General features: G+C 51.3%; 11 protein-coding genes across 11 annotated transcripts; 5 read left to right on the top strand and 6 right to left on the bottom strand.

The window, feature by feature from the left end:
- Positions 1 to 930: 930 nt before the first annotated feature.
- CGCS363_v011600 (uncharacterized protein) lies at positions 931 to 1,542 on the top strand (the record flags this gene model as incomplete). Its single annotated transcript, XM_036643449.1, has 4 exons — positions 931 to 1,041; positions 1,078 to 1,134; positions 1,194 to 1,352; positions 1,420 to 1,542. 4 exons carry the CDS (start codon positions 931 to 933, stop codon positions 1,540 to 1,542), a joined length of 450 nt encoding a protein of 149 aa, XP_036491627.1.
- Positions 1,543 to 2,155: 613 nt separating this feature from the next.
- CGCS363_v011599 (Lactose permease) lies at positions 2,156 to 3,640 on the bottom strand (the record flags this gene model as incomplete). The annotated part of the gene is made up of 4 exons (XM_036643448.1): positions 2,156 to 3,087; positions 3,136 to 3,259; positions 3,314 to 3,369; positions 3,439 to 3,640. 4 exons carry the CDS (start codon positions 3,638 to 3,640, stop codon positions 2,156 to 2,158), a joined length of 1,314 nt encoding a protein of 437 aa, XP_036492440.1.
- Positions 3,641 to 5,553: 1,913 nt separating this feature from the next.
- CGCS363_v011598 (uncharacterized protein) lies at positions 5,554 to 6,569 on the top strand (the record flags this gene model as incomplete). The annotated part of the gene is made up of 3 exons (XM_036643447.1): positions 5,554 to 5,806; positions 5,863 to 6,291; positions 6,343 to 6,569. 3 exons carry the CDS (start codon positions 5,554 to 5,556, stop codon positions 6,567 to 6,569), a joined length of 909 nt encoding a protein of 302 aa, XP_036492439.1.
- A 177-nt stretch (positions 6,570 to 6,746) lies between these two features.
- On the bottom strand, positions 6,747 to 7,386 carry CGCS363_v011597 (uncharacterized protein; the record flags this gene model as incomplete). The annotated part of the gene is made up of 2 exons (XM_036643446.1): positions 6,747 to 7,043; positions 7,105 to 7,386. The coding sequence occupies 2 exons, from the start codon at positions 7,384 to 7,386 to the stop codon at positions 6,747 to 6,749; spliced, it is 579 nt and encodes a 192-aa protein (XP_036492503.1).
- A 1,778-nt stretch (positions 7,387 to 9,164) lies between these two features.
- KDM4D (Lysine-specific demethylase 4D) lies at positions 9,165 to 10,218 on the top strand (the record flags this gene model as incomplete). Its single annotated transcript, XM_036643445.1, has 3 exons — positions 9,165 to 9,211; positions 9,275 to 10,107; positions 10,184 to 10,218. The coding sequence occupies 3 exons, from the start codon at positions 9,165 to 9,167 to the stop codon at positions 10,216 to 10,218; spliced, it is 915 nt and encodes a 304-aa protein (XP_036492502.1).
- An 873-nt stretch (positions 10,219 to 11,091) lies between these two features.
- On the top strand, positions 11,092 to 11,982 carry CGCS363_v011595 (uncharacterized protein; the record flags this gene model as incomplete). The annotated part of the gene is made up of 2 exons (XM_036643444.1): positions 11,092 to 11,290; positions 11,348 to 11,982. 2 exons carry the CDS (start codon positions 11,092 to 11,094, stop codon positions 11,980 to 11,982), a joined length of 834 nt encoding a protein of 277 aa, XP_036491859.1.
- Positions 11,983 to 15,170: 3,188 nt separating this feature from the next.
- CGCS363_v011594 (uncharacterized protein) lies at positions 15,171 to 15,521 on the bottom strand (the record flags this gene model as incomplete). Its single annotated transcript, XM_036643443.1, has 1 exon — positions 15,171 to 15,521. One exon carries the CDS (start codon positions 15,519 to 15,521, stop codon positions 15,171 to 15,173), a length of 351 nt encoding a protein of 116 aa, XP_036491858.1.
- Positions 15,522 to 16,711: 1,190 nt separating this feature from the next.
- CGCS363_v011593 (uncharacterized protein) lies at positions 16,712 to 18,892 on the top strand (the record flags this gene model as incomplete). Its single annotated transcript, XM_036643442.1, has 4 exons — positions 16,712 to 16,984; positions 17,085 to 17,462; positions 17,518 to 17,639; positions 17,728 to 18,892. The coding sequence occupies 4 exons, from the start codon at positions 16,712 to 16,714 to the stop codon at positions 18,890 to 18,892; spliced, it is 1,938 nt and encodes a 645-aa protein (XP_036492505.1).
- Positions 18,893 to 19,683: 791 nt separating this feature from the next.
- On the bottom strand, positions 19,684 to 20,418 carry CGCS363_v011592 (uncharacterized protein; the record flags this gene model as incomplete). The annotated part of the gene is made up of 1 exon (XM_036643441.1): positions 19,684 to 20,418. The coding sequence occupies one exon, from the start codon at positions 20,416 to 20,418 to the stop codon at positions 19,684 to 19,686; it is 735 nt and encodes a 244-aa protein (XP_036492504.1).
- Positions 20,419 to 21,024: 606 nt separating this feature from the next.
- On the bottom strand, positions 21,025 to 22,697 carry prlL-4 (MFS transporter prlL; the record flags this gene model as incomplete). The annotated part of the gene is made up of 4 exons (XM_036643440.1): positions 21,025 to 21,962; positions 22,010 to 22,270; positions 22,325 to 22,376; positions 22,437 to 22,697. 4 exons carry the CDS (start codon positions 22,695 to 22,697, stop codon positions 21,025 to 21,027), a joined length of 1,512 nt encoding a protein of 503 aa, XP_036492507.1.
- A 909-nt stretch (positions 22,698 to 23,606) lies between these two features.
- On the bottom strand, positions 23,607 to 24,233 carry CGCS363_v011590 (uncharacterized protein; the record flags this gene model as incomplete). Its single annotated transcript, XM_036643439.1, has 1 exon — positions 23,607 to 24,233. The coding sequence occupies one exon, from the start codon at positions 24,231 to 24,233 to the stop codon at positions 23,607 to 23,609; it is 627 nt and encodes a 208-aa protein (XP_036492506.1).
- Between the last annotated feature and the right edge of the window lie 65 nt (positions 24,234 to 24,298).

The following is a 24,298-nucleotide window of genomic DNA, read 5'->3' as shown; positions in this document are numbered from 1 at the left end:
CAAGCCGGTTCCAATGGGTAACAATGTCAAGAATCAGTTGGACAAGTGCGCCACGGCTTGTGGATGTGGCAAGGAGAGAAAGTGCCAGATCTGCGCACTTGTAAATGAATCCGAAATATTCGTGCTGTTGCTGTCGAGAACCGGTGATGTCGAAGGAGTCTGGCACATTCGGGTTGGTTATCTCGTCGTAAGCTGGGTTCCAATCCCTAATATGCAAGGTCGAGTTGGCAAGAAGTCTGAGTCCCGTTGGAGCCGTAAAGCCAAGAACTTTGGATGGTGCCCAGGGTGGGATCCGACCATTCGTGATATTCTGCAGTTGAACAATCGGTTGTTGAATGCCTGCAGCAGTCAACCACTGCGGGGGAAAGGGTTCGCGGCGATGTGCCCGGAATTCCCCTTCGTCTAGAATCCATTGAGCCTCAAAAAGACGCTTGTGGGATACTTGTGCCTTCAATTGCGCAGGAACGTTCGGGTTCTTCTGCCAAGACAGTATCTGCCGAAGATGCTGCCGCTCTTGGGCAGTGACTGACTGCAGGGCTTGAGACGCGGGTCCAGTCTGCGCCATGGTGATCTGGTATTCGCTGTTGCTGTTGGTGATATCACAACCGCTTCTGTCTGCCTTCGGAAAGGAAGACTCGTTTCTTCTCTTGTCGCTTTTGTGTCTCGTTTCTGATGTTGATATCAGGGTCGAAGTGATTGTAGAGATACTTTTGTCGCAATTGGCAGGAACGGGGATCCGCGGAGCCGACGCGGTAAGGTAAGAGGATCTGATTTGGGGCAGAGGGTTAGCAGCAAGCAAATAATCGCCAGCAAAAAACAGAGGTCCGAGAGGAAAGGGTTTGAGAGGGCAAAAGAAAAAGAAGTACCTGCTTGTGCCGATATTTTATGCTCACTCTTCAGGCAGCAAACGAAACTGATCGTCTTTCCTGGATGGTTCTGACGTGCAGGCTCGTTGCCCGCGACCGCGGGGGTGAGAGTCTCATCATCGCTTTCTACCCGGACAACGATACCACTGAGGTCTTGGATACAAGCAAGCTCAAGGTTGGCCACACCATTGTCCTACTCTAACCCTACCAGCATCACTTCCTCTACGGAACACGAGGCGTTCGCGTCGAGGACGTCAGTGCCTGTCGCGTGAGTCTACTCTGCAGTTTTTGCTTTGGTCGATCTCATGAATTACTAATACCGTGCAGGTCTTCCCCGTCAAGCTGGCCGAACTATTCCGCATCAATTCGGATCTTTGCGCATACACTGGACCCCTTGGCACACTCAAGAAGTGCCATTCCTGTGGAAAGGAAGATCCAAGTGTCGTCAAATGCGGCCGATGCGGACTGTACTACTATTGCAATAAGGTGAGCGTGCATGTCTTCTTCTTGCGTAAGTCGCCGGGATTGACACCATCGGACACAAGATTGCCAGACGCTTGGATGGAATCAAAAGGGGCACAAGGAGGCTTGTCGTGTGCTCAAGGACCCAAACTTGAGAGCTCTGTTCAAGATTACCGTTGGTGAAGGCGAGCACCGGTTCCAATTTCCGAGATGAATAAGTGATGAATCGCTCACGACGACGGATGGGCAATCACAGCCGGCATATCTTGTGAGGCGTCCTAGGGGCGGGAACGCAATGAGTCCTGTGCCGCGTAACAGAAATTCACCAGAGGTTCTGAGTTGGCTCCAAACATCGGATTCAGAAAGCACGGAATATCTGCAAGACAACGAATGCGATGAAATCATCCAAACACTCTGATGCAGTAGACCCAGGATTGACAAGCCATTCATGATGCTCCCTGACAAACGACATTAATTCCTTCTCGATAAACCTTGTCGTGAATACCCTGGCACAGACCCCTAATGCACGCATAGGTGGCGGTTAAAAGCTCAGATCAGAGATCAATGATGAATTTACAAGTGAAACTTCAAGTCCATATGGCACATCAGCCTCTACGAACCTATACAACGACTTCATTGGCTCTGATGTTCATCTTATCTGGACGCATGACACGTGGTATGAACCAGCTGCCGATGCGCACCTCTATACCGGACTCATCGTCACTCCCAGGCTGTAATGTTCATCACACAACACCCAGCCGCGAAACTATGTACAGTTGATGCTCCCGTTAGCGACTTCTTAACATTGTTTTGTCGCCAAACTAAATCTACTTCTCAAATATGCTAGAAACCTCTTCGATAGTTTGCCCCTTCGTCTCAGGGAACATGAAGTAAGTAAACCCGACTTCAAAAACCAGAATCACAATGTAAACCAGATAGTACCTCCAACCCAGCGTTTGCAGGGCCACTGGGTTGGCATATTGCCCAGCGGCACTAAAGGCGTACATAAGAAAGTAATGCAGCGCCATGGCTTTGGCTCGCAGATGATAGGGGCATATCTCCGCAGTGTACATCGGAGTGAGAGGTGTGTATCCGACATCCGACCCAAATTGGAACAAAAACACCATCGCGACGAGAGCTTTACTTGCCGCTGACTGCCCTTCTCTGGTAAACTGTTCCGTGGCCACAGTAAACCCGATCATGGCTAAAAGCATAATTACGCTCGAAGATATGAAGAGGATACGGCGGCCGAGTTTTTCAACTAGGCTTGCAGCGGCAAGAGCGACACAGAGATTGAAAATTTGTAATCCGCCATTGATTCCGGCCTGCTGTGCTGGTTCGGTGATGCCGACTTGTTTCAGCGCCACGGAGAGGTAGAATGTGATGATGCCGCCCCCGCTCCATGACCCAAAAATGGTGGAGAACACAACTAGAAGCAACCGTCGGCGATTTCCAGGCCCTCGAAACCATGAGATCCAAGTTGTCTGCTGGGTCCGTTGGTCTAGCTCAATGGCTTGACATATTTCTGCAAACTGAACGGTCACCACCTCGTCATCCATTCTGCCGTTCGCATGGAAGTGAGCGAGAATATCTTTGGCTTCAGTATGGCGGCCACGAGAGACAAGCCATCTCGGAGACTCTGGGACAAGAAATAAAAGCGGTAGTTGGAGGGCTGGTGGGAGAAGCTGTAGCATTGTTGGAATGCGCCAGCTCCATTGTGATGAGATGTGCAGGCTTCCGAAAGAGACCCAGGCGACAACTAAGTGGGATGAGCAAAGTTTCAAAGCGCTAGACCTTTTCAACTTACCAACAGATCCAACGAAGAATAGGGATGCATACCCGCCTACCAGAAAGCTTCTTTGCCGCGGATGGGCCAGTTCTGTGAGCAGGACGGGACAGCTAGCGATCACGAACATGGAGCCTATGCCCAGCTGGGTACTTCAGTAAACAAGTTTGCGATGATGTATCTGAATGAGATTACTTACTATGAGCCGAGTAAGCACGTAAAGTCGAGCGTTGTAACAGAAGACTTGGCCAAGTACTGTGACCCTGATGTCAGTCGCTTGTGTCCCGCGCAATGAAGATATTACGAAAAGTATCAAAGCCTTACCAGCTCCAATGATAATCATATCTCCAATCATGATCATCAACTTTCTACCCATGGTGTCTGCTATCCAGCTCGAGACAGGAAAGGCAATCATGGCTCCAAAAGAGTACCCAGCGCCCATCAGCCCGACGAGAGTGCTGTCTCTCGGGTTAAGGCCGAGATCTGGGTGCTTAATGTCAACGTCTGCCAGTTCCTCTGATCTCATTGTTCATCTGCCTAATTCCCCTACCTTTAAACCCTGAATATGATCAACACTGCGCATTTTGTGCAAGTAATTTGGGTATCGTAACTTACAGTGAGGCATTGTTAGAAGTGATGCTATGAGGGTTCCGTCGTACCCAATCATCAACGGGCTAATGAAAACAGCAAGAAGTCGCAAATTTAGACTCCGAATTCCATGATCCCTCCACCAAAATGTATCTGATTTGCTGAGGAAATCCTTCCCTTTGAGGCGTTGACCAGGCTCGGAGGAATCATGTTCTAGGCACTCGCCGATGCCATGGTGAGTTGTTGCCTTTTCCATCTTGAGAGCTCCCTTCAAATCTGTGGCCTTCATTATTCTAGAATTCTCCATCGCCGGCCATCTCTTCGTAGTAACTATCCTGAGCATACGAAATAATACTAACGGTTAAGCTGGTAACATATGTTTGAGCACACTCGCCCTTTTGCAAATTTGTCACTGCGGTCCAGCATTGTCGGTCCGGATATTGGAGTGATACAGTCCGATTCGTCAGCGCCTTCCCTTGACGTTTTCGGCTACCGAAAACAGCCAGTGCAAAAACCATTCCGAAGCCCCTCAGCTCCGCAATGCCGAGTTTGCAGCGGTCAATCGAATAGACAGACTTGCGCGCCAATCGCTTGGAGTTACGTGTGGCTTCCTAACCAAGATAGGGTTCGGTTAGTTAGCAATGTATTTTGTAGGCAGAATGATTGCTGATGGTTTCTGGGACTTTGTCTGTTCTAAGTTCTCGAAGATCGGGCTTTTCCAATTACAGTTTTATGGTCAAACAGCCGCGAACCTTCCTAGCGATTGGCAGCGCTTGATTTACGAATAAGAGGACTTTGGAAAAGTCAAATCTCCAATAAGTTGAAGTTTAAGCAAGAAAGCGATACTGTGCTTTTGTGAGCTTTCTGCTGTGCATCATTGACTCGTCTACAAGGCGTGGGATTAGATTTTCAACGAATAGCACTGGGATAACAATACTGCTAGCATTTCAATCACCTGAGTGACTGCCTATGTACCGAGCTGGATTGCGGTAACGGGCTGGAAGGCTCAACTACATTGCATAGTCTCCTTCAGCTTTCTTGTCATTACTTAGAACGTGATAGTCGAAGTATTTGATGATGAAGATCCTGAAGTATTCGTCCAATCCCGATATCATTCAACTAGAATCCCTGTTGCTTCGGTAATACATACTCGCCATGTACAAAGTATGGAATCAATGAAATTCGTCCTGTGCACAAAGTAGTATGTCCCTGATGAAGGTCATCGCGATCAGGAAACTCGGGCCTGAACTCAACGCTGGTTAGCCTACTGTGGCATTTGATTCTTTAACTGTAGACATGATGTTATGCAGCTCATGAGACCTTTGCAGGGCTAATTTTAGTACTTAAGTGGATGACTTCGTAGTACCACTCACTGTGCACGCAAAGCGACCATAAGATGCTGGCGTCTAGAGGCTTCAATTACTTATGTCGAAGAGACCAATTGCCACAGACAATTAATTTCACTTCCGTAACATGACATCGTGCATTTCAAATATCGCTGCTGAGGGGATGAGATTCCGCATTGACGTCGGGAGTTTCGGGCATTTCGGGAGTTTTGCACGAGCCATGAGTGTGACCCCAACGTTAGATCATTGAATGGCAAGACTGTGCTAGCAGGTTAGATGATGCAAGATGTCTTGCCAAGACGAACCTCTGTTTGACTGGATACGAGAAGTTTGTGTTATGGCTGAATTGCAATCCCTCCTATTTGGCCTGTAGACTGTTTTATTATTTGGACTGACACCGAGGGGCTCTACATATATTCAGATTGAATGATTCTGAATCTTGCTATCATTGTGGGCACCGTCAAGCAATCTTTGCCTTATTTTTCGGCAAAATACCTCTTCTGCAATGATCTTAAACACCTACCGAGATTTTACCGAAAATACAGAAGCACAATATGCCCCATTGGACAAAGAATGCGGCGAAGATGATGGCATAGAACTTGCGCCACTCGATCGACATAGTCATACATGGACTACCCAACAAGTGGTCAAAATATTCACAGTCACTCATCTTTTCCTCTTTTCAACGGCCGCTGGTTTCTGGTTTTTGTGGCGCGAACAGCCAATCAACAAGTCATTGAAAGATATTTCATTCTACTGTTAGTACGTCTGTCACAAGATGCTACGCACGTCTCTGAATTTTCCAATTCCGCAGCTCCGCTCTTAGACCGCATCGATATTCCTTATGTTCTTCGATTTGATCAGCCACAGACGATCAAGGGTGGCGACGGCGACATGACCTGGGGCTCTCAGCCGAATCCTGACATTGACAAGATGTGGGAGGGAATTACGACGGAAGCTACCATCCCAGTGACCGCCGCAGAGATACTTTCCATGAGGAAGGATCCTTCAGTGGCCGTGATGCTGCCCGAAGAGTACCACCTCGATAACGAACAGACCTACCTTGCGCACGCACTTGTTTTCCACAGGCTTCATTGTCTTGACTACATCCGGAAAGCATTGTACAAAGATTACTACTACCCCAACGGCACAGAACAAGTTCCGATGCATGGACATCACATCGCGCACTGCTTGGCAATGATTCTAGACCATATTACCTGCGCAGGAGACCCTGGACTTTATGGTAAGTCACAATTTCATCAAAGACGCGAGATACTGATTATTTGCTTCCAAGTATACCAATGGTATGAGCATACGGAGATACCACTGCCTGATGCCAATACCTGGGGCAAATGCTGGGATTTTGGTGCATTTCGCAACAAATTCGACAAAATAGCATTGAAAAACTTCAGTCCTTTTGATCTACGAAAGCCGGATGGAGCGAAATCTGTCACGGAGCAGAATAATTTGCAAGAAATCATTTATCAGACGCGAAATCCGAAGCCCAATCCTCACTTATGAAATCCTAGCAGCAATGCGACGTGCTTTTCTTAAGTTCTATTTCATAAAGGTCGTCGAACAGTCGTACATAGTATTTTTGCATTTGACAAATCGCACATGTCTTCGGACTTGAAGCAAGTGAGAGGCACTTGATGTATGGCAGATTTGTATGTCTGAGTCATAGAGCTACTCTGAACTCTACTTCTTATCTTCTTGTTTCGAAGGAGGATTGACCAAATACCATGTCATAACCCCAAGTCCCACTGCCAGAGAAACTCCAGCTGCAAGCACCCCACCCCTGGCAGTTGTCAGGGAAGAATACCAACTCTGGGAATTCTCCGTCTGCTCTGGCAAAGCCTCGCAATCTTCGGCAAGACGAAGTTGTCGCTCCTCCGGCTCAGGCCGCCCCTTTGGCTGTGACACTGGCTCCGGGTCTGGGTCGGGAAACCAAACTTGGCCAGAGGCCACACAGGCCGCGCGTCTGGCACGGTAGTCCTTGAGGAGGCATTAGAAACCCATCTGAGAGATGGAAACAATATGAGGTACGGCGTCATACCTCTAAACATTCCATCATATCTCCGACGATATGGTGGGCGGTCTGCGGGGCAATCCCCTGGGAGATAAGAGATCCGAATATGTGGTTTGGATGCAGCGAGTGAAGCTCGGAGCCATTCCACAAACAGACGAATGCTTCCGGTCCATTGACCAGGTCGACATTGCGGTTCTCGAGGTGTTGGAGAAGCCACTGTCGGACCCTGCCTGAAGTGGCATACTCGCTTGGGACGTTGGTCTTCAGGGTCTTGAGGTGGAGACTGGACCCGTTTTCGACGTTCGTCATGATTGCGGTTTTGGGGTTATATGGTCGGATGGAGTTGACTCTCTGTTTTCGTGGCTGTTTGGCTTGGGGATGTTGACTTTCTGCGCTGTGGTGTTCTTGTTCTGCACCTGAAGCTTGTGTTCTGGAGGTGTCATTTTCTTTGGGCGGGAAATGGCAGATGCCGGTGTGCCCAAATGCCAACAAACAAAGTGGATATTCCAGGCCGCTGACGAGATGGATTGTCGCGCAACTAGCGTGATGCAGGATGCGTTCGGTGAGTACTTGTTCCTATTGGTACGTCAATGGCGAGAGTTGCCTCACCGCCACGCAATCAGAGCCTCTCAGAATCGTTCTCGCGGTGTCAACTCCACTCATCCGCATTCAACCCTAACAATACCCCGGCCCATGACAACCCACTTTGCATCCGCTGGAGGCGACAGCGAAGAACTTAACTGAATCTGGATGATGGGCCTTTTGCGTCGCCCCATGGTCTCAATTCAATACTATTGAAACACCAAAGACTGCATCGACCATGGGTCGTGTTTCAGCCTTTCTTTACCGACTCACCGTGGGATTCTCAAGTCGACAGCATTTAGCTTTGGGTTGAGTCACTCACTGACCCTTGAGCCGAAGCAAATTGATATGCGCAGCGTTCAGATCAGACCTCTGTGGAGGTTCCACACATTCATGGAGCAGCGATTATCCGCTCCCCGGCACAAGATTTTCCATTCAAATGGATCGATGCGAACGGCGTGTCGACGGAGATACTCGTCATGAGCAAGAGGTCGAGGCCTTCGCATCAATACGGACAGTTAAACTAGTGACCGCTGTCGCGTGCGCCATAAGAAGTAGTGGTGATATTGACCTGGATGTATAGAAACATCGTCTGCAGCATACCTTATGTGCAAGCAACATCAAGCCTTGTCCACACCTCTGCCTCTCCCTGAGCTTTCATCTTCGGGCTTCTTACTCGATGACGAGCAAAGTTGGAAAAGGAGTAACAATCAAAATCCTCTCTGGCTTGGTCCCAGAGCGAGCTTTACAGGAAGCTCTGACCGAGAGAAAAGGGCAAATGGACATTTCGAGCATTTCAAGACGCCAAAGATACAGGAAGACATTATCAAATTGCTGTTTACTATCCAAGAGGATGCGTAATTAGTCGGCGGCCCCAACAAATAATCATGCGCCAAGTGAGACAACGACTTGAACCAGGAGTAAAGAAGGCAATGCCTTAAGTTATAAACCATTTCCGTGGACCTTTGACCTGGGCGGGTGCGAATAGAGACAGGATGCGTGATCCAATTGTTGAAGTTATTGCTAGCCATCTCCAATTGTTTCATAGGCACTGGCAGAGCGTCACTCATCCGTGGTCCAAAGTTGTAGGCTGAGTCCGTAAAAAGCGGGAATGCAGGTGTAACAGAGAGCCAGCTTCAAAGCACATTGCATTTAACGATATCTTGCAGGTCCACCAGCTCAGCCATTGTTCACTCCTGCGTTCCTCAAGCCATTGAACTTTATACATGCAATATTGACGCCATCGGTTGTTTAGACACCTTGATAGCCAGGAGAATGTTTACGTACATAAAGCCAGTCCCAGGAAATTGGAAGGCGAGAATCGGACCATCATGGGGCCCGAACTCTGAAATCCATTCTCACCCTTCAGAAGAAGCAATTCACTTCATAATTATCCATTGCTCTGCGTCGAACCTATTTTATGACACTGAGCACAATCATTGGTCACACGCAAGCTCAATTTGAGACCGTTGCCAATTTCACACGAGCATTTGAAGTGTCCAACAATGGCTGGCCTGGGCAGAATCTCTGACGATGATGAACGACTCCAAATGTCAGCTTCTCCCCCGTCTCTCCCTGTTTCTGGGTTACGTCACTAAGCTTTTGAGCGTTCTAGCCAAGATGACCCTACGTGTAGGCTCGCAGATCTTCGCGAAAGCACAAGCGATACACTGGGCACCTTGTGCGGAGATCAAGCAGTGACTCTAAAAGGTTTTGCAAAGGTTAAGGTCGTCGACTACCATGAACCCTCCGACAACTTCATCACAATAGCTCCAAAATCCAATGAGAACATGGTTTTCCATTATAGTGCGACTTACTCCCCGATTGGCCAAGATGGAAACATTCAGATTCTGTTCAGCGCCAAAGCATTCGATCAGAGCATAAATATTCCTCTCCACGACGCCGACGATGTGGATGAAAACGCTGTCTTCTCGTCGGCTTCTCAAAAGCCCTCATCACCATGCGATTACTATCTCGGAGATTGGGAGTCGGTGCAGCATTCGAATCAAATGCAGACATACCTTACCTGTGGACCACATCTAGAGCATCTGCTTGAGCCTAAACGCCATTACCCTGGAATTACGGCTCCCTACTTTTACTTCGCCAAAGATGGAGGTACCTGTACACCAATGCACATCGAAGATGCGGGGTTTCCCTCTGTCAACATGGTCCGCTGGGGCTCACCAAAGACATGGTTGATCATTGAGCCTGGTTCATCAAGGAGGCTCGAAGAGTTCGCTGCTTCCAGGACGTTAGGCGGGAAAACGAGCGGTGGCCGACGACCTTCATATGGGCGCAAGACGTGTTCGCAGTTCATCCGGCATGCAAATATACTATTCTCACAGGAGACACTAGACAGCTGGGGCATCAAGTACAACATTGTCGTCTGCAAACCTGGGGAATTGATTGTCACCCTGCCGTACACCTATCATCAGGTGGTAAACCTCGGTATGAATTTAGCGGAGTCGACCAACGTATTGTGGCCAGGTACAGACCTTCGGTTGGGAAGCTACTCGTTCTGCAGTAGACGACGATGCGGCAACAGAGATTCATCAATAAAAGAGACGGATATTGCGGTCCCGATTCAAGACGATCAGACCGATCTGTCAGGGACCGATGTACAAACAACTGCTAGAGCAAACCAAATCCAATAGAAGCATAGTAATAAGAGCGGAGACGGCAAAGACGAAGATGACAACAACGACGATGGTGAAGACAACGGGAGTAGCATCGGCAGTAGTAGTAATAAGGATAAGAGTATAGTAGAGAGAATCGTTTTTAATATTACCAATAGGGCTAAACGTACTCAATGTCACCACCGACCTTTGCAATGCCTGTCATCTCCTGAAGCCTTTAGAATGAGGGTACTAGCGGCGTTTGACGACCCTGACAAGATTAATGCCGGCGGTTAAATCCATTGAATTTGGTGTTCATCTCCCTCCCAGACCAACTATGCGTGCTGGTCTTCACTGCAAAAAGGCAAGCCACACGTCGTCTTTTCATAGGAAATTGTTCCCGTGACTCGCAGAAAGGGAAGAGACTATGTTTGTCAGACTTTAGCTCAGAGCCTTCTGAGAGCGAGTCTGCCTTGCACATGTTGTGTGATGAATGCCCCGTACGCCGCAGTGTGGGTACTTCCCAAGTATTCCCACCACTGAGAGGTGCGCGCATGTCCCCGTTATGGTGTACGCCCTAGGTACAAAATAACGAGACAGGGATCTCGCGCAAGTGACGTCTTTCAGGCCTATCAAGTCAAGCTGACGTTCATCAGGCATCCAAAGTGTCCGTCACACAGCATCAGAACGGTGGCTGGTAGCGCGTCGTGCCGCACCGCGTTGTGTTTGGAACTCTCGCAAACTTCTTTGAAGATTGCTGGCTCAAACTTGCGCGGGATTTTTCTCTGGAAAACCCCGCACGCTAGTTAATATCATCATGGCGCAAACGCACTACCGTTACCGCCGAAGTGCGATCGGTTCAGACGCATTTCCTCGTCGCGGGGGCAAGCGAGAAGAATCGCCGCCCAAAAGGCGGGGTTCCGCCAAGATTGGCACCACAACAAAGCAGATCTCAAAGAAAAGACGTGTCAAAACCGCCACCATCAGCTCAAATTCAACCGAACCCAAGGATGAAGGTATGATCATCAACCCAAGCGCCAGTCGTTGCAGGGTATAACCGTGACTTTTCATAGAGTACGACGACGACGACAGAATAATCGGTCATATGTCAACTGGCAACGGCCATTCTGTGAGCCTCATCACAGAGCGAGCTACCGATCAATCACGCAGAAATGTGCCCGAAGTGATCGTTCAACAAGCGACACCCTCAAAAGTATATGCGTATTGGGGCGCTTTGGGGAAGTCCCGCGAGGAGACGATTGGGACTGATCACTTCAATGTGTTTGCAATTCTTGACCACGACTCTCAAAGCAAGCGCCTGAGAGTGCAATGGGTAGGATACTCGGACTCGGTTCAGGACACAAGTTGGGAAACAGTCCCTAAGATACGACGTCTTGATCCAGCCCTTGTCAAGGACTATCTCGTCGCTCGGGGACTGACAGGCAGTCTCCAGCAGACACGCAAAATGATAGGGAGGCCCCAGGCCCCGAAGCCCAGGTCCCAAAAAGGAGTAGAGGAGCATCCCATCAACCGAACAGGTATCCGCGACGATGCAAGATATAAGGTGGCGTTGGAGCTAATTGGAATATCTGGCCGAGATTTGCGTCGTCTGACCAAGGTCATCCTCGATTTTGACATGGACGAGCGCATTACCCATCGATCCCTCATGCCCAAGGATAGCAGCCGTGGCGGAGGTTTAATTATCTAGCCAGAATAAAACAACGAATTGAGCTAAAAACGTCAACGCAGCGATGAGGTTAAGGGCTAGGCTCCCATGATTGAAGTCAAACATTTTGGAGTCCGCGCGTGAAAGAAGACTATCGACGATTCATAGATCTTTGCCACAATGTCGAATAGAGTTGCTCATAGAGCGGGTTTGGGAGAAAATGTATTTTCACTTAACACGTCTGTTGTCACCATCATGTGCTCCAATTTTCACCTCTCGGTAGTGGAGTGAGTGTGGAATCATGGTTGTCATACCGAACACCTTGGTTTGCGAGATTGCAGAGTTCGAGGCAAGGAAGCATTTGCCTCGCCGTGAATTGCTTGCTTCAGGCCTAAAACATCGGTCCAGGTTCGTCAATGTCATCTTGTCAATCGGTGTTCAGACGAGCCCCTCATGTTTCCGCGTTATTTCCGCAACGAAAAATGCGAGCCTGATTGTGGTCCTGACACTAGTGGTTGTTGGTTGTTTGTTGCATGTTTGTCGACTGGGGTTGAAATGAGACGACATGGGCAGTTTCCCGAGGCACTGCAACCAAGTCCGCTAAGCACGGTCGGCATGTACACACTGTGACACTACGCTTCTTGGTTCATTTTTCGTGTCATCGATCTGGTGCAATGATACCAATAGGTCTGAGTTCGTGTTGGTGCTCTAGTTATCCTTGTCCGATACGCCGCTAACCAATTCGCGTTGTTAGACTGGGGCGAGTCACCCGTAAGGGGAGGAGGCTCGACTCTCTACGTTAGTCTCCCCACACAATGCCCTTGTCTTTCTGGCTCTGATCTACAATTGGCTGCCGTACGGTGTCGTCCAGAAGTCTTGGTTCATCCCGGAGACCAGCCATCCCTTCCCAATTCTGATCCAACGCCGACCGCTTGCTTCCATACAGCACTGGTTGCCCCTTGCGGTCGTCGTCTAAATCTGTTGGCGCCAAAAGACCCTGCACCCAAGCAAGGTTAGGAGGGCGGCAAATGAACACATTGCCGGGGAGGCTTTTAGAGCCTCGGCAGCTTCATTACAAAACATTGGGAGCGACTCCAAAGATAAGTGGGAGACCCTCCAGCCTTTATTTGGCATTGTCTTCGTTCCCGCTGTCTGGCTCATCAGCGCGCAAACTTAGTCTTCGATGTCCACTCATACTCAAGTCTAGGTACGACATTCCAAGGTATACATGCGACTGTTTCACTCACAGGAGTCAGACAGTTCTTTCGGTTGGCGTCACGGAGCCTGCGTTTGCATCGGCCAATGATTACGTGGGCTGACGATGATTCCAAACGCATCGAGCAGCCCATGGCTTTCGGCAATTACAAACGAAGACGGTGTTCAAGGGGAGGCATCACAAACACAACTCTCAGACGTACCCGACAATAAGCCAACCCATGGCTCTCCTGCACATGTGGTAACGTCTTACGATCAAACACCAACCATACCCACTTGCTGGGAAGTTTCAACTGTTGTGATCAAAGGGCCCCCGCGAGACCCCCGACTAAGACAGAAGAAGCTGTCTGCGTTTGGGAGATCCGACTACCGATACGTCCGCACACTCGTGAAAGCATTGGAACGTCGACGAGCGAAAGGGTTTGCATTTGAGGAAGACGATTTGAGATTTCTGAGGGAGGTCAGGTCCAGAATTGAGCGAGACTTGAAGTTTGACTGGATGGTTCGACAGACAAAGAAGGAGATGAGGCAGGCAACGCGAAAAGCAAAGCTGGAGAAGAACGCCTCGGCCGAGGCAGATTTGACTGCGTTAACACGATAGTATGGGGTGTGGCACTATGGACTTCAGTGACAGGGTATCTGTAAGATTGTAAGGCTAGGCTGATCCAAGGCAGGATGATGATCATACTCCTTACCCGCCTGGTGAATGAACATTCTCGTGACAACCTCATCTCTCTTAGTCAAAACACAGAAAAGGTCCGCCAAGCTAAGTCTCCAGTTGCAAATTGTCACGTCTCGAATCATCGCGAAATTCAGCACTTATGACAAGGTAAGCCTTTTCGATTCGGACTTACTGGAACGCCTAGTTCGTGCCTAACAAGAGGTAACATCATTCCCCTTCTCAAACGAGCAGTCCCCCTTGGTAATGCCGCCTGAGGGCACTCAAGTCCTTACGATTGCACACAAGGCAACCGAAGCCACAGGCCAGCCCTCAAGATCCCCTCACTGTCTACCGTCTGTCAACAGGAGCAACTGGTCTGGTGGTGTAGTGGTTATCACGTCAGTCTCACACACTGAAGGTCTCCGGTTCAATCCCGGGTCAGATCAATCTTTTGTTTTGTGACATGTTTTTTTCGCTTGGTCGTAATTGATTATTGGGTCCTGTCGATCATGAAGGCTTTGTAGTACTTCGTACTTGACGTGGAAGGGCTAAATATAGTTCTTAAGACATTGGCTGCTTTTATTGCTGATGAATGCGCTCCCATGCTGCACCATCCTTCAGCCGTTAAAAGTTCTTGGCGATAGATGGCGAGGTTCGGCTTCCTTCCCGTCGGCATCAACAGAGAAGTCCCGGCTGACGGTCTGGAGAGCATCGTCATTGATAAACATTCAATCGAGGCGATCCTAGGCCTGATATCCTTGGGTTATGTATATGTATTCGGTCAGCCGAACCAACTGAGAGTTTCTGCTCCCATCGAAAGCGAGGCTGGGTTGAAAGACAGCGCCCGCGAGTTTCGGCAAGGCCAGCTGCGAGATGATCATGGAGGACTTGGTATTTAAATTATTGGTTCTCTTTGTGACTCATTAACTACCTTATTCATCTATCTCAAGTTATGCGGGTGTTCCCCAAAGTAACTGCAGCCACGGGAGCTTTGGTCGGGCAGCGGTGAACCCGCAAAATGAATCATGCCCACGTCAGGACTGTTGACTCGCACGTCACGTTCATCGGGTACCGCATGCAGGTACCGTTGTGGAGGGTGGAACAGATTACTTTCTTGTGATATATTCGACGTCTTGTACGAGTGGCTAAATCCCATCCGTATTTCACGTCAATGCTCTGAAAGCCGCTCATCGCGCCCAGAAGGAATGTTGGTTAACCCATCCCTCATTATCCTTGTTGTATATCCTCGGCCTTGCCAAATTCGAGGCCCTTTATGCCCATGACGGTGCTTGCTTGTCTCCGTCGCCCTTCGCCCCACTCAATCTGATGGAAGCCAGCGGGAGCCGTCGCACCTTTACTCGACAAGAATTGGCAGCTCGGTGGTCGACGTAGAAATGGAGTAGCCCATGAAAAGGTCCTTCATGATCTCGAACCCCGTGGCATACCTGTCGCTGTCGATGAAACCGCCTTGAATGTCGATGACGGTATGTGCAGTGTCGCCGTGCCAGACAGTCTCAACGGTGACGGAAGAGTTGGGAAAGAGGTGCCGAAGGTCTTGGACAGCGAGTCTGGATTGTCTCTTGACGTCGCCGTCGGTGTTGAGGACGTGGAAACCGGCGGTGTGGTAGATGATTCTTGGCTGCAGTCTGGCTGTCTGTCGGGTCAGTCGACTGCAAAGAATGGGAAATTTATGGAGGGAGAGCATACTGTAAGGCATCATGATTGTGAAGTTGATCCTACGATCGCTTGCAGTGACGTATTTTTCAGGGCTGAATGGCGAGATTTATTCGTGATGGACCGGGAGATTGGAGGTGTTGTTGGCGGGGAGCATGTTTCTGCGTCGCCCGCCGACTGCCACGAAACGATCGCAGGTGCACCTTCCAGGTGAGTGAGTGTTTTGCATACCTAAGGTAGTAATCGATCGCGGTGTAGTCGCGTCCAAATTCACCAGGGCAGGCAGGCACAGCTGAAATGCTGCACTCATTGCGCCTTCCTCCGATTTGTTGGCCCACCGCCGTGGCCGAGCTGCACTGGTGTTCCGGCTCGGTTGCCGCAGATGTGGGCCCTGCATCGGGGCGCCACCCGGGAGGTGGCGTGGGATCTCACGACGGATATCAACTCATCTGGGAATGCAATGCTTGTCAATAGCCAGGTACCGGGGGGCACAGGTCGGATTAATGGTCAAAGTGATGACTTCTACATTGCTTGAAGTGAGCAACTGAGGACTCCTCCCTCAAAAGTTGTCATCAGTTGCAGTGTTGTGTCCGGTCCGAGAATTCGGGGTTCTGCGGGACCACCGGTCGCCGTAGAATTTTACATTAGACCGGGACGACTGACTCTGGGTGCAACATTGCTAAATACGGCTGTGGAGCGGAAGAAAAGCTTAATATGAATCAAACACGATATCACGTGATGTCGAACTCTAAAAGGGCAATTTTCATCCCCAACCAACAGACAAACAAACAGTCCCTCTGGGCGGGCTGCATGAACACCGAAGAAATTCTACCGACTCACCTCAACTGGACGGCCCATCTCGGAACAACCCCCGTAGATGAGTTAATCCGACAGCCTGATCACAACCAAGTGTTCCCGGACGGGCTCCCGTCTTCCCCGGGGCACCGCTTGGGCACCTCCACTGTGCCTTAAACCACCACTGAACCGTCCCCACTGCAGGGTGATGGGCTCCAGCGTCCATCCCGCCCTCGCCTCGTCGCGGTGTGCCAGCTCAATCCACCCTCACTGAGCCACCCACTCACTCACTCCACGTCACTCGCTCGCTCACCCACCCGCCCCGTCCACCGCCCTCGGCGTCGCATCTCATCAATCGCCGCCGCCGCACAACTCGAACGACGACCTTAATTGAGTTCGCGCGCGTGCGCGCACGATTGCGTCGCGATGAACCTCACCGAGGCGCAGGCCGAAAAAGTCCTATCAACGTGGCGCATCTCCCGCCTCGAGGACATCCTCGGCCCCGAGCTGTCGCCGCGCTCCTGGAGCAACAACCTGCGCAAACACCTGTGCATGCTCTGCCGCCTCGTCAACCTCGAGCAAGCCCGCATCCTGCTGTCAAACGAAGTCACAGCCCGCCTGGCCAACCGCACCCGCAATAGGGGCATCCGTCGCGATCACTTGAGTGATGTTGATGTCATGCGCGTTCTTGATAGACAGGTCCGTTCCGAAAACACGTCCAACCCTCACAGCTCGGCTTCAATGTCTCCCGTGTCCGAGTGAAAGGCCCAACGACAGCCGTCATTGACATGCTGCACAGGAAGCTCAAATACGAGGGCATTCCGACGTCTACAGCCAGTACTCGCCCTCGCCGGCGGCGAACCAGCCGATGAGGCGCCTGGACAGGGTATCGGAAACCCCCGACTACACCCGCCCCTATCCACCCGGGCCGAGTCCGGACCTCTCCGCCGACGCCTCATCTTATCACCCAAGTACGGCATCATCCCCCGCCTCAACCTCCGCCTCGACCTCCATCACCACCGCCCCGTCTTCCAACCCACGCACAGGGCCTTCGTTACAATGGTCCTCCACCGCCCTCCAACTCCTGGCGCGCAACGCCGCAGCCGGCAGCCGCAGTGACTACTATGACGCCGGCCCGTCAACATTCGACGATGGAGATCGTCGGATGAGTCTTGGGGTACGTCGCCGGGACCAAACATCTCAGAATCACCGCTGACACTTTTCCAGCCAAGGGACGAAGATGGTACTCCCGCCCGCTCATCGCCAATACACGGCCTGCCATCACAGACGCCGGCTTGGGCCTTGCCCCAACACTCCCGTCAATCACAAAATTCACATCAACCGCAACATTCACGTCAGTCGCAGCATTCACATCAACGGGATTACTCGCGTCAATCGCAATACTCACAGCAACCATCATCATCTGCCGGTCAACGTCACAGCAGCCCGGCAAGCGAAATCGTGGTCCAAATTCCAGAAACGAAAACCGGCACACTCGCTAGAGCGACCAACTATCGAGAGACGAACCGTCGAGAAACCAACGTCATGGCCGCGCCGCCGCCAAGAGCCCGGTCTCCCACGACAGCAAGGACCTCTAGCAACTCGGTGGCACACACGAGAGCAGAGGAATTGCCACGGTCTAGGCCCACCAGGACCACCGACGACCCAGAACCAAACACCACGGGCGTCGCATCACCACGGCAAAGGCCACCTCCAATAACGTCACTCAAGACCGATACCTCGGCAATCCGCGCCATGACCGAACCGCCACAAAGAACGCAGACCACCGCTCCTACTACCACCACCACCACCACATCGTCCTCATCATCCTGGAACAGTTTCCGCCCCGAATCCCATATTCCCGCGTCAACCCCGCAAGGGCCATGGCCGGGGACTACATCAAGAACAAACAACCCGCCAGAACACCGCCCAAGGCCCCCGGACCCGCCGCGGAGAAGCGAGAGCAGCACGACCCCCATGACTGACGACACAGAAGGCATCACGGTAGTAGAGCGCCACAAGAGGAAGCGGGAGAGCATGATGGCCGACCTCGAGGGCGACATCGAGAAGCTGGGGTACAGGGTCGACATACAGCGGACAACGGTCAAGCTCCGCCAGCACGAGTATGCTCAGGAGCAACGACACCTGGAGGCCGCCCGCGCCAAACTCGAGAGTCTCTCATCGGGGGACGCCGTCGCCGCCCAGATGGACCAATTTCAGGGCTTCCTCGCAGGCCTTGACGATCTCGTTGCCAGATACCCCGCCGTACTTCACGCGCACGACGACCACAGCGCCAACGACATGGGTCGAGCCCTGGCATCGCCGTCTCAGCCGCCGGAGGAGACAGACATGGGCCTTCAACCCGGCATGCTCTTCGACGCCCTGAAGAGGGCCGTCAGGGTCAAGATGGACTCAGCAGCACATCAAACAGAACGGCTACAGGATACGAGAAGGGTGGGTGAAAGAGAGCTTAGGGTGGCCCAGGCCGCCGTGGACGAGACGTTGGCAACACTGGAGCGTGCAAGGGAGGACCTTTCCAAGCTCGAGGATGACCTGCACTTCTTGTCAATTGAAAAGGAGCGTTTGAGCGACAGGTTTGGTTCTTAGCACACGAACCAACAGATGAAGCATTTTATGAGGCATCATGTCACAAGTAATGAAGTTCCGCAATCGATACCATTTGTTTAGCAGTTTTAGGTTAAGCGGTCACTTCCTGTGTTTCGGGACGGTCATATTGGGGGTGTAGCACGACAGGGCCAGATGCCAAAGTAAATGTTGCTTTTGAAGATCTCATTTTTCAAGCAATCACCAGCGGCAGCAAGGACAAGAAAGGGTACGGACACAAAACGCTTCATTTGAAATATACCAATAGACAATGACGCAAGGAGTCGCTGAGACCAAACATTCATCCAACCCCGAGCATCGTTACCGTCGCTGTTTTTGGTGCATTCAACAAGCACCAGCAGTAGCGCAGGATCAACAGATCGCCGCTGAGATGAAGACTCTCAGCTGTAGATGAACTCATCATCGTCCCGGAACTGAACTTATACTCATTCCTCCCGTCTTTTGAACAGCCTTCGCTGACCTTTCCCTCCTTTTGTGGCGGGTGTCTCATCCCTATCATCGTCCTGGGCTGATTGGGAATTGCCGCCGGTTTCTCTTGGCATTAGGAGGTTCTCGGTTGGGATTGGTTCCTTTGTTCTGCTGAATAGTTTGAGAAAGGTCTGGACTTTGGATGGTTTGGGGTCAACGCTCGGGACTTTTGCAGAAAAAGAGTTGGAAGGGATGGAAGCTTCTGCAGAAATATTGTCAGAAACGCTGGCAATATGTCAAAGGTGGGAAACAAACTAACCATCAGCCTCTTTCACGTGTCCTTTCAGGACCGCCAAGATTCTGCGCTACAGATTCTTGCGCTTCTCGACATCCGCGGGTTCGTTTGGGGGATGTACATCCTTGGTAGTTTCCACCTTAGGCTGTGTGGCACCCGAAGTGTTGGTGTTGCCAGGCTTCTGCTTCTTTTCACTGTCGCTTGCACCTTTCGGTAAAGAAGACTCGGGAAGAGAAGGCTTCTTGCTTGCATTGGGATCAGTAATCTTCGTCTCGCTGGATGATGCGTCTGAACCCTGGGAATGCGCAAGGGGAGGGGCTGGAGTAATGGCATCGACGTCATCACCCGCAGAAGGCAGACGGGGAGGAGCAGGGGTGATGGCATCGACGTCGTCATCCACAGATGGTGGATGGGGAGTTATGGTCCCGATCCAGTCGTCGATGCGGGTGCCCCAGGCGTGGAGGTCTTGTAGTAGGGGGTACTCTTGCACATTGAGAAGACGAATACATTGGGTGCCGGAAACGTTGGATATTGTCGGCTCACGAGAGCCTGATTTTGGGAGTCTGTCGGTGTTAGGTACAGACTTCATTGACCTTTGAGAGCCCGAGCTAGGATGAATATCGTTGAAAGCTCCGCGCCTCGTCGACTTCCGGGAGCCCAATTTGGGAGCACTGTTGTTAGTAGGTGCAGATCTCGTCGATTTCTGAGAACCCGAGGTGGGATATTTGCTGTTGAACAGTTCGAGTGCTGTCGGCTCCCCAGAGCCCGAGCTGGCAGCTCCGTTGTCGGAAGAAACGCAACGCATATTGGGAGAAATGGGGTGGTATGGATGGAGTGGTTGTGTCGAGGAAGTAATCCGAGCGGAGTTCGGTCTCAGTGAAGTACGAATGGAGTTGCGAAAACGGCTTTGATAAAGTACGTATGCAATGCGGAATGGGATGGATTATCTTTGCGCCCGATGTTGATATTGCAGTGATGATGTCGGAGGAAAAAGGTCGGAGGAGGGGGGAGAGTCGAGGCAGAGGCGTGTCATTGGAAATGTGGCAGACTCGTCGGGTCAATTGGCTGAGGTAGGTGCAGTTGTTTCGTGCTTGCTGTTGATATGAAGGAGGGAAGTTTGAGGCTGGGCTGCTTCCAAACTTACTTGAGAAAAAACGACAGGCTGGAGCATGCAGTGGCAGTGACGCCTGCGCGTAAAGCTCGAGAGAGCGTTTAAATTTCCAATAAGGCAGGCAAGATTAACTAAGGTAAGGTATCGTGGGCACGGCAAGTGCTCCTCGGGAGCCACGGCCGCTTTGGGCTTTCCTGAAGCTGCCTTGGCACCACCCTTCTTCCTTTCCAATTCCAGCAAACAGGAAACCCTGGTTGGCAAACCTTCCAGCCGTCTGCGGAATTCTGCGAACGTGACAAGTCAAGAGCCATGCTCATTCAGGGCCATGATTTCGCGCTCGACCTTCGTCACTGGCTGTTTCGGAAGAAGCCTGAAAACCCAAGGAGCCGCGATGGCAAGCAGGGCCCCCAGGCCGCAGGTGGCAGTCAAAGTCGAGAACCCGACCAAGTGCTGTGGCGCACCCGTGCTGGGCCACAGATAGCTCCCGTAGATGATGGCGAGGTGTCCAAACGAGTTGACCATCGCGATCGCCACCGACCTCTTCTGGTCCGGAAACGGAATCGACTCGCTCGTCCAGTTGAGCATCAGCGGCAGACCCGTATACAGTCCCGCCACGAGCAGACACATCATGACGTACTTGGCGATGGCGGATTTGACGACTGCCGAAACGAGGCAAGCGACGGCCGCGAGTCCAAACAGGCCGACACTGTGCCATCGACGGTCCTGGGTTTTGTCTGAGGTCCACGACAACGCCAGCTGGCACACCGCACCCGTGATCCAGATCGGTACCGTCATCCACTGCGCCGTAACATTCGTGTAGCCCATCGCCTTGAGGATGGTCGGGACAAAGTACGAGATGGACATGCCGAGGATGATGATGCTGTACGACACGAGGAAGAACCACGTCTTGCCATCGCATACCACCGCCTTGAACGCTTCCCACGAGGTCATCCGGCGAGTCGTGGCGTGGACGCTCAGTTGGCGGTCGAATAGAATCCGGATCCTGGCGAGGCGACGCTCTTCCGACGAGAAGTATCGCGCATTTTGGGGATAATCGGGGAGAATAAAATAGAGCCCGAACCCGCAAGCGACTGTGAGAACTCCTTCGATGACGAGAAGCCAGCGCCATCCAGGAATTCCGCGCGTTCCTTCGAGACCTTTCATGATGGCGCCAGCCATGATACCACCAAGCGCTGGGGCAATGCAGCCAGACGTGTAGAAGATACAGAACCGTTTGCCTGTGGTATTGTGAGCAACGGCTTTCAATTTGTCTCGGAGAACGCACCGATCTCTTTCTTTGTGTACCAGCAGGTCAGGAGAAAGATAGCACCTGGGAATAGACCAGCCTCAATGCAACCCAAGATGAAACGGCCGGCTAAAAAGCCGTTGTAACTCTTTGTCTGCGATAGACCAATAACGACACAACCCCAGACCCAGACAATGGTGGGAAGGTAGATAGAAGGCCGACATTTGTTCATGATCATGTTTGAAGGGACCTCGCAGAGAAAGTACCCTACAAAGAAAAGGTAGACCAGCAGCGAGTAGTCTGCAACGAAACCGTCAGTTTGCCGCAAGATTCTCAAGCATGCAAATAACCCACCATTATCGGCCATTTGAAGGTCATTGCTCATACCGGCAGCATTCGCATTGGCCTCAAAATCATGTCAGCATCTCTCCATGATGGACCATGACTGCACGGGATGCCTTCTTACAATGTTCCCCCGATCGAGGTAGGCTAGCACGTACATCCACCAAAGGCATGGAAGCAGCACGAAGTCTATCTTCCGGACGAGACGCTTCTCCTCTGCGGTATCAGGCACATGATTCTGTAGCGCAACGGCCAGTTCCTCATCTTCGTCGAGTTCGTCATCGGGCTTGATTACATCTTCGGCCATAAACCCTTTGGGCGGATCTGCCCGCGGAGATGGCGGCATCGTATCTTTGGCATCGGGGGCCTTAGTGCTGTCGGTCATACTCAGGCTCAAAGGTGACACGTAGAAGGTCGTTGGATCCCAATATCGAGCAAATATTGTTGGAAGAGTTCCAGCAGCTAGAAACTTGCCGGGCTACATTGGAGGGTTCGCTCATCTAAAGAGGCTCACAGGCGGCAACAGCAACCTCAATTCACTCAAGTCATTCGGGTTTCCTTAACCGGCGATTTCACGAAGACCTGGTCGCTTGGCGACTTGGCAAGATAAGTCGATTGGGCTAGATGGTTTAGATTCCCTGGGATTGGGGACAAAAGTGGATTTGCCAAGACGATGGATGAATGTCTTCCTTGGGGATGTCCAAAATGCGGGGATTTTGCCGCCCCGTGTGTGACCTCCACCTAGGGATGTATGGTTCAGATAGTCTAGGCTGGGCAAAGATATCGGCGTTGGTTGCCGAAGGAAGAGGTGAAGATTTCCTCGCATCGCGTCAGTCTATGGCGTTGCAAAGGATATGGGAACACAAACCATCTGCGGTTTTCTTGCTTTGAAATGAGGCATTAACCCAACGTCACGCGAGATGAAACTTTGCCCTAAACTTGTTCACATGGCCGTCATTGCTGTGCATTGAAGTCGCTGAATCCTATCTCCCTTTCAATGCATATTACGCTAATCTTTCCGAAGACCGTCTCCTTGGTTGCGAAGGTGCATACCGTCCTGTAAACGCTGGTACAGACCCACCGTTTCCCCAATCTTTTGGGCGTAAATTACACAGGCGAGAAGGTATGTCTACCGCCAGGGGTTTCCAAGTGTTTTCGTGATTCTCGAGATCAGACTCAGGCCCCTCGTGACCAAGCAGACCCCTACGAATATCCGCCAGACAAGACCATCCTTCGTGTTTGAAAGCCTAAACCCAGAGCAGTCCACTGTCATCCTAGCTGTTGAAAATTGTAGTCAAAGGCTTCCCCAGTGTTCTATGGAGCCTTCCGCCTCCACTTCGAAAACCTTGAGTGATGGGAACAAAGTCTTGACTGTTCGAGCAGCCACGTCCGTCGCCTTGTGGTCAGGAAGGTATGTGTCGAACAGCGTATTTCGTACACGAAGGACCCGGAGGCTTTTCTGAGTCTTTATCGTAACGTCTTTACGCTCGAAACTATCGGGAATGTGCACGGCGAAACCGAGATAAGTCTTCTGCAAATTCGTCTGAAGGCGCGCAATCCCCTCGATAAGTCCATGGGTGTCCACAACACCTTCGAGATTCCAGCTGCAGTAATCCAGCTTGCCGAGGTGACGAATCAAGTCAAGAATATCAGATTGCTCAACTTCCCGGTCGAAAAGAGGGTGCAGGCTGGGTTGTCTCGTGCTGGTAAGAGAAAGACTCCTCAAGTCCCGAAGCTTCGCGAGTTGGGAGAAACTGGTGGGAGGGAAATTAACAGTGTCGCCTAAATCTATTTTCAGGCTAGTAAGGTCAGTGAGCCGTGAGATTTCCTGAATGGCAGCGTGGTGGCTGATGCGAATGTCAAGGTGCCGAAGTGCTTCAAAACCGGCCGCGCCGCTAGCAACCGACGGCTCGAGAAGCATCAATCTAGGAAGCTGCCCCGTTTTGAGTTCCAATTTCGCAAGGGCGGGGCATTTTCGAAAATCCT

This window comes from Colletotrichum siamense (assembly GCF_013390195.1).
Source record: "Colletotrichum siamense strain Cg363 chromosome Unknown KSG_Cg363_contig07, whole genome shotgun sequence".
NCBI lineage: Eukaryota > Fungi > Ascomycota > Sordariomycetes > Glomerellales > Glomerellaceae > Colletotrichum > Colletotrichum siamense.
Note: the sequence above shows the minus strand (reverse complement) of the source record. Positions and strands in the feature narration are given on the sequence as shown.